Here is an 8,374-nt window from a genome sequence, read left to right as displayed (position 1 = left end):
CTGCGCGAATGGTTCCTCCCGCCGGCGGAGACGCGGGGAGCCGCGAGTGCTGGGAACGAGCCAGTAGTCGGGGAAGGGGACGCAACAGGCGGGAGAGAGGGGGGGGGGCGTCGCTAGAAGGCTTCGTCGGGGCCAGGGGATGCGCCGCAGGGGCTGGAAGACTCCCAGGCAGAGTCGGGGATCCTGCCCGGCCGCGGCGTCTCCCTGGCAGGGAGGGAGGGAGGGACAGCTTCGGAACTGGGGCGGCGTCTGGACCGTCCGTTGTCCGGCAGCGCGCTGCGCAAATTCCCGCCCCCGCTTGGTGGGGGGAGCGGACAGCGCGGCATGCAGTGGGGCTCTCCGGAGAATCCGCCCAGGCGGCTCCCGCCTTGTGCCTTTCTCCGCGGTGCCAAAGGGAGAGCCTGCCCCGCAGGCAGCACCTGCCGGGCCGGGGCGCCCCTGGGCATCCGGCACCCAGGCCGAGAGGGGAGCCCGACGCAGCCAGGGCAGCCCGAGCCCAGGGCTTTCTTCGTGGGCGGGCGGGCAGAGGCTGCAGAGCCCAGTTAGAAAAGAAATCAAACGAAGCGGACCAGATTTCCTGACCCTTTCTGTCGTTCACCCAACAAAGCCAACGGCTAAATGAGGACACATGCGGCGCCAACATAATGAGCAGAGGCCCGCCCTGACTTCCACCCCTGCAGAGTGGGCAGTCGCCTGCTTGCAGCCCCAAGGCCTGCCCAGGGTTAGGCTGCAGGGGCTGTGGTACAGCAAGGCCAACTGGCCCCGAATCATCTTCAGCCTCCCCCAACCTGGCGCCCTCCAGATGTGTTGGACTACGACTCCCAGCAGCGGGTGGGGATGCTGGGGGTTCTAGTCCTACACATCTGGAGGGCACCAGGTCGGGGGAGGCTGGTGTGCTTCAGCAGGAAAGCCCTCACCTGCCGCCTGGCCCTTTCACTGGAGCCACCCAAAGGGATCCCGCTTGGGGCCTTTGCGCCTCAAGAGCTCTGCTGCCGAGCAACGGACCTGCTGTGCCCTCCGGAGTGCACCACGTAGGGAAGCAAGACAAGCATAGAGCAAAAGACACAACGTAAGTGTCTCCTGAAAACACAAGGGACAAAAACTCTCCCCCTCTCTCAGCAAGCATCACAGCCTGCGCACCCCTAGAACACTTTAAATCTGCCCAGGCGAGTGGCTGTTTTCAGGTCTGCCCAAAGGAGCCCTTCCCCACAGATGTCCTCAACGGCCAGACCAGGGAGGGCCTGGCTGGCCACTTTTCAGAGCTGAGGCCCGCACTGGCCCTTCCTGGGAGGAGACCCACTTCCAGCGCTTCTCACAAGCATCCACTCAAGCCGCCGCTGCATTGTCCAATGGCACAAGGAGCCCTGGGGAAGGCCCCTCTCAGCCCCCAGCTGTTCTTCCTAATCATTCCACATGTGCGCGCACACATGCACAGTATCATTCAAAAACCTGTGGGTCTGAACTGGGGATGGGGGGGAGCAGCAGCACTAGCAGCTGAGAACACTGTGGAGCTGGCTCTTCCAGGGAGGAAACTGAGCCGATGGAGAACTGTGTCTTGAGTTAGCTATTGGAGTCTACTGAAAGAGGCCACTAGGGTGCTCCTGACAGCCAGCTGGAGAGACGGGGCCCATTCTGTGGTGGTCCACAACCAGCCTCTGGGTGAAAATGGCTGACTTCAGCACGGGTAAAGCACAGGCAGATGCATAGCTGCCCTCTGGGACTGGCCTCCCAAAGCCAATGGCACGCTGGGAGAACCCCGCTCAGCCCCTGGCAGCAGCTCAAACCCCAGGCTGCCGAGTTCGAGGACGGGTGGGGCCTGCAGGTCCGGGCAGTGCATGGGCAGGAAGCCCACACAGACACGTCGAAAAAGCGTTCTGCAATTGGTAACGTGTTTATTATTGCTGCGGTAGAGAGCCAATACCGGGTGCAGCCTGCCCTGGCCAGGGAGAGAGCTCAGCCGGCCAGCGGCATGCTCTGCTCCTGTGCAAGGCAGCGGGGCGGCCGTTGGCTCTGGGTTAGCAGAACCCCTGTGGCTTTGTGGCCCCCTCCTCCCTGCCTTGTGTCTCGCACTGCCCTCAGGGCTCTGTACAGCTCAGTAACAGCAAGGTGGCCTTTATTAAGCAAGGAGCTTTTGGCAGAGAGCAGGAACAGTCTATATATTTAATTGGTACAAAGGTATCTGTCCGAGGGCCCCTGGCGGGCCGATCGCTCCGCCGCGCCTGCCCTCTTCCTGGGCAAGGGCCCTCGGTCAGTGGTGGCTGGCGATGTGTTGCAGGTACGGCTGCAGCTGGTGGCGGTTCCGGGGAGCATGCAGCACCGTCTTGAGGGGGACCCTTTCCATGCCTTGCTCCAGCATCCAGTCCTCGTTGGGCAGCCAGGGGTCGGGCCCGGGTAGCTGTGTGGCCGGCTCAAACACCCCTGCCTGCGCTCTCTGCTAAAGAGAAAGAGAGCGTTAGTCCTGCGTTTGCCCACAGCTTGGCCCCACACTCTTCGCCGGGGGTGGGCAACTTGTGGCCCTCCAGATGTTTTGGCCAGCAACCCCCATCTTCCTTTATCGTTGTCGGTTGTGCTGACTAGGGCTGATGGGAGGCATAGGCCAAAATACGTGGAGGGCCTGGGGCCACTCCTGGTCTCCCCATTCACAGGGCAGGCCCAGGTGAAAGGAGCAAGGACCTTCTTATGGGCATCAATGAAGCTGCCAGATGCCACCAGGGAGGCCCCTTGCATCATTGCAGAGCTTGGACCAGGAGGCATTTGCTCGTCTGTGAAGGTGCATCAAGACCCTGCTGTGGTGTATGGCCATGGCCTGCCTCAGCCTCTGTGCGCCTTTGCACACCTGGAGTGACAGAGGGACCCCCGTCACAGGAGCAGCAATGCACCGTGTCTAAAGTGTGCAAGGCGGTGGGCTGCAGTGCCAGCCAGAATCTTCTGCAGCCTCAGCCCAAATCTGGGCTTTGGGGCATCCCATGGAGGGCCAGCCAGCAGTGACAGGGCGCTCCTTCCATGCAGCTTAGTGCACTGTCCAGCCCCTGCAGCAGTGGAGACCCTGACCAGGCACAGCTCAAGGGGGAAATGCAGCCCCTCTCAAGAGCAGCTTCTTGGCTTTAGCAGACACAGAGCGAACGCAGCAGGCGGCACTGCGGCCGTTGGGCGAGAGTTCCACTCAGGACCAGCCCCCCCACGAGGCAGAGTGCTCCGGCAGCGGCTGCTGGATGGGGGTGGGGAGGGGCAAGAAGATGTTGGGGGGCAGAGCGGTGTACGCTGCCGGCCCCGCCTGCACCCCTGAGCTAGCCAGCTGCCCTCAGGTGCAGTGGAGGATGCTGCCCAGTTGCCAGTGTTGAAAGAAGATTCAGTTGCCCATCTGGTTTGGCTTTGCACATGGGATGGGGAAGGCAGCGTTTTGCCCCTTGGGCGGGCCCTGGGGGGAACGGGCAGGAGAGGAGGGTGATGTGGCCCACTGGAAGGCTTGTATTTTTGAAGGTGTCCTTCCCATGTGTCATGCCCTCTGCCCTAGTCATTATTTCAGACCCTCTCTTAGGTCCCCCATGAGAGATTCCCCCCTGCCATCCCACCCACTGTGGTCTTTATAATGATGATCCATGCTCCCTCATTGTTCTTAGCTGTCCTTTTTGGTATTTTCTCCAGCTCTGCAGTATCGTTTGGAAGTGGGACAACCATATTTGCAGTCAGTATCCAAATGTAGACATATCAAAGATGTATCTTGCAGCACCAGGTTACTTGCTGGTGATCTTTTCCAAAAGATAATATTTGCCTTTGTTGCTGCCACAACACAGAGCTGGCATTTTTAGTGAGCTTTCTACAGAGACACAAAGTTCTGTCTCCCCAAGTGCTGGCCACTAGTTCAGAACTCACCAGTACATGGGAGTAGGCAGGTAGATTTTCCCCTCTACCACATACTTTACCCAAATCTGCTTTGCACCCTTAATCAGGAAAATTCCCTGTCAAGTAAGATGGAGTGATTCTGCTTTTCCCTCCTGACTGTGTTGGTGTCAGTTATGAACTCAACCACCACTATCTATTCCTGTCTTCACATGGTTCTTGAATAAGTTCTAAACCGGGTCCCAGCCCATTTCCTTGTGGGATTCCCCAGTGTTTATGCTTCTCCTTATTTCTGAGCTTTGACAAGATGCTATTCTCCAAGTCCAAGCTCTTATCTTAGGATTGCTGATGGCTGGCTGTACCATGGAATAGTGTGAAGCAATGACCTCAGATGGCAGCTTAGTACCTCTGCTGCAACTTCCACAAGGTGCTAGAAAAAGGGAGGGAGGGGAAGCAAGGGAAGAGAGTGTTGGATGACTGGGACGGCCCCTTGCCCTTTTCCTCCAGGAGTGAAAATGTCCAAAGCCAGGAGTCTGACACCAAGTGCCTTTTGTCAACATGTCTCTGAAAATGCAGGTCTTCTGTCGCCCCTCATCAACTGCATGCTGACATGGTCGTCACTGCCCTTCGCAGAGACCAAGATGACTCCTCTTCGCTTGGGATGTTTCTCTGCATCTAGCTTAGGCACAGTGCTTCAGGCACGGGCAACCTCAAGATTGGATTATTGCAATGCGCTCTGTGAGGGGCTCCTTTTGGTCTTGCTCCAGAAGCTGCAGCTGGTGCAGACTGCAGCGGTGAGGCTGCTAACTGGGGCCTCCCTCTGACAGCAAGCTACATGCTTGCTTAAAAAACCAGTGCTGCCTACCAGCATGCTACGGGTCCATGTTCAAGGCGTTGCTGTTAACACAGAAAACCTTAACTTGGGACCAGGCTACCTGAGGGACCATCTCACTCCTCATATCGCTGCCTGATCTTTGTGATCGTTGGAGGGACCGCTTCTGAGGGTGCCACATGCGTCAGAGATTCGCCCCAGGTGCACACATAGAAGAGCTCTGAGTGTTGCAGCACCCACCCTCTGGAACACTTTAGCCATTGGTGTTAAACAGGCCCCCACAGTTCTGATGTTCAGACATCTTAAAATCTATCTCTTTACAGAGGCTTTCCTTGAAGTGTGGCCCAGCCAGCTGTGGTTGAAGCACACAGTAATGTGTATGGTTTTATTGCTGATTAATTGTGTCGTTTTCATTGTTATGTTTATGCTTGTTTTTATGCCATTGTATGTTATGTTCACCACTTTGATACTTTTGTGGAAAGTGGTATATACATCTGAAGAATAAAATAAAGTACATCTTAAACATTCTAGTCTTGAACATGCTTCCTCCATGTTCCACTTTTTGGAGTCTGCTTTCACCCTCTGCGTTCTCTCTCTCTCTCTCTCCCCCCCCCTCCCTCCCTCCCTCTCCAGTAATGTTTGGACCCTGATGCCACCATCTGGGAGCCAGCAAAGGTCTAGAGGGAAGTAGTGAAGGTTTCTGGAAAGGCCCAGCAAGTTAATGGCAGATGGTTCTTTCAACAACAAGTAGCCAAGATGGTCAAGAAATATATGTGGGCAGGGATAGGCGTCAGAAAGAGATGGAAAAATTCTGGAAGCCAAGCATGAGGGACAAAAGATGGATCTCAGAGTATCTGCTGCTGTATGTTTTCTCCAAAGCAGATGTGACTTCATTTAGGAGGCATCAAAGCAAGTGTTGAAGACAGCCTCATGGGCAAAAGGGGTCATTAGTCAGAAGAATCATCTGGCAGCCTAGATTTTTCTGGGAGGGAGAGGAAGAAAGAGAGGACAAGCTCTCCTTCAGGCAGGCCTTTGGCATATAAGCTGGTCAGTTGCTGACGAGGGTTTTAATTGCTTGGGTGCTGTTTATGTCTTTTATTGTGCGTTTTTAATTTGGGGGGTTATGTTTTACTTAAGACTTGGTTTTTTAATCTATATTTGATTGTTAGCCACGTTGAGCATCTTTTTTGGGTGGAAAGGCAAGATCTAAATAATGTGCTCTCATCGCTACAGCATTGCTGGACCTTCCCTCGCAGGGCCCTCTCTGGGTCACTGCAGGGTTCTTGCATCTCCAGTCCGGCCACTGCACCTCTAGCTTAGGTCGCGTTCGCATAACCATAGCAACGCAGCACCAGCGACTCCCAGTGCTCTGATCAATCAATCAATCAATCAAGTACCAGGAACACAGCACGGCCCCTCCCGGCTCCAGCTGGAGTGAGAACGCTTCCAAGGAGAGGGTTAAACAATTCCAGCGCAGGCTCTTGGCATTTTCAAGAGACCTGTCCCAGAGCCTGTGCCTGAAAAGTGTCAGTTCACCCCTGCTGCATAAGCAGGCTTGCTTGGGCTTCTTTCTCTCAAGGGAACTGCCCATGGCCCCTTCTGCCTTCCCTGGAGGCATTCTGCAGAGTCCCCATTACCTGAGCAGTGGGTGACGGCACCAGGCCCTTGGGGTAGCTGGGATCCTCCCTTGCATTGGACTCTGGCAGGGAGGCAGTGCTGGTGTTGCTCTCCTTCTCCCAGTTTGGTATGTCTTCGGGTGAGTATTGCCCCAGCAGGATCAGGTTTTCAAAGGTGGGGTCCGATTTGGCGTGGTGGGATGCCTTGCGGTGCTTGGGACTGCTGTGGCGGTTCCTGTAGTAGGCCAGGATAGGCTCTTGCTGCACCTGCTCATGGTGCAACCGAAGGTTCAGGTGGGTGGGCTTGCGCCGGCCAGAGGCTGCCTCTGTGGGGCCAGGGAGGGGCTCATAAAGCCCTTCTCCACTGGGTCCTTCACCCCACACTTTCAGGGGCACCTCCCGGCTGGCCTCGGCAATGCTGAGCTCGTCCATTTGGCTGGTGGTCCTTTGGATGCCATGAGCATTCTCCTCCGGGTAGTGTTCTTGTGCCGAGTAGAAGCGTTCCTCTTCCATGGCGGTGTACAGCTGCATTTCCTCCTCAGTGGCCTTGCCGTGGTTGGGCAGCGACTCGTGGAGGCTCCTCAGGCAGAACTGGTAATACTGGGTGAGGTCATAGTTCTGCTTGAGTGGCTGTGTGGAGATGTAGGGGTGCTTCAGGGCCGCGCTGGGGGTGATGCGCTCGTGGGAGTCCCAGGTCAGCATCCTCTTGATGAGCTCCACCATGCTGCGGAGGTCAAAGTATTCAGCCAGGGCCTCGGTGTCTGGGTAGATCATCTTGTGGATATTCACGGTCTCCATCTGGTCCAGGGACTTCAGCACGTATTTCCTCCTCTCCACGGACTTCACTTTGGTATCTGCCAGGTACTCCGCTGGGGTTTTCAACTGCCAGGAATTGGCTACCTCTGGGTGCTGGCTCCGTTTGAAGAAGAGGTGGGCCTTCCTGGCTGCATTGAGGAGGGTGGGCCGGGGCATCCCTTGAGTCTCACAGATGTACCGGATCTGGTCATACTCGTTGTTCCCAGGGTACAGGGGCCAGCCAAGGTGCAGCTCTGCCATCACACACCCCAAGGACCACACGTCCACTTTCTCACAGAACGGCAGGCCCAGCAGTATCTCTGGTGCCCGGTAGAATCGGGACTGGATGTATGGCTCTTTGACGTAGCGCACTTCGTTGAAGATGCTGGCTGAGCCAAAGTCAATCACCTTGACACGGAAAGGAAATCTTACCTGATCAACCAGCATGATGTTCTCAGGCTTCAGGTCTGCATGAATGATAGAAAGCTCTTTCAGCTTGGCCAAGGCTCTCAGGACCTGCGTGCTCACTGTCCGGATGTGCCGGACGGGCAAAGGGGAGAAGTTGTGCTCTTTCTGGAAGTCAAAGAGGTTTTGCTCCAACAGCTCAAAGACCAGGTAGAACTTGAGCTCATCATGAAAGAACTCGTGGAACTGGATGATGTGTGACTCCTCCGAGTCCACCTCCGACATGGTCTGGAGCAGCTTCAGCTCATTCTTGATGATTCGGCTGCGGTAGGAGTCATTCTTCAGGATTTTTATGGCTACCATCTCCCCCGTGCTCTGTTTCCAGCTTTTCACCACTTCCCCAAATGTGCCCTTTCCCAGGATCTCAAAAACTTCATAGAAGTCTGAATCAGACTCGACTGTGACCATCGTTCTGTGCTTGCCCAGGCTCAGAAACACGGGTGCAAAGTGACTTCTTGCAAAGAGAGGTCGAGCCGTCTTGGAGCCAAGAGAACCCGCAGCCCCTCTCCGGAACAAGGGGTGATGCAACAGTCAGCTCAGTTCCAAAGTTGCCGAGTTCAGAAGGTTCTGTTATGGAGGCAGCCGGTCTGCTCCACTCTGGGGTCACCAATAGCCCTTTCCCTGACAGGGAATGGTTTTCTGCTAATGGGAAAGTAGGGCAAAGCACTGGGAAAGTACCCCAGTCTCCTCCATATGATCACCCTTTGCTGCATCACCAGAATTGGGGTCCCACAGGCTGTTTTTTTTGGTTTTTTTTAATGGATGCATTTTAAGAGACAGCCCTTAATCAGGGGGGTTTGCAATACCCATAGCTGGGGATGAAGAC

The 8,374-nt window shown here is 55.7% G+C and overlaps 1 protein-coding gene across 2 annotated transcripts; it reads right to left on the bottom strand.

Moving 5' to 3' along the window:
- Nucleotides 1-1,749: 1,749 nt before the first annotated feature.
- Nucleotides 1,750-7,956, bottom strand: HIPK4 (homeodomain interacting protein kinase 4). 2 transcript variants are annotated; one of them, XM_084814290.1, is made up of 2 exons: nt 6,310-7,956; nt 1,750-2,434 (listed from the first exon to the last, which is right to left on the bottom strand). In XM_084814290.1, the coding sequence occupies exons 1-2, from the start codon at nt 7,954-7,956 to the stop codon at nt 2,249-2,251; spliced, it is 1,833 nt and encodes a 610-aa protein (XP_084670416.1). In that variant the 3' UTR covers nt 1,750-2,248. The 2 variants fall into 2 exon arrangements, with proteins under 2 accessions (XP_084670416.1, XP_084670417.1); XM_084814291.1 differs by having other exon boundaries at nt 1,750-2,431.
- Nucleotides 7,957-8,374: the final 418 nt, after the last annotated feature.

The sequence above is a fragment of the Heloderma suspectum genome, chromosome 10, assembly GCF_057233095.1.
Source record: "Heloderma suspectum isolate Gila_16-S chromosome 10, 16-S_ref, whole genome shotgun sequence".
NCBI lineage: Eukaryota > Metazoa > Chordata > Lepidosauria > Squamata > Helodermatidae > Heloderma > Heloderma suspectum.
Note: the sequence above shows the minus strand (reverse complement) of the source record. Positions and strands in the feature narration are given on the sequence as shown.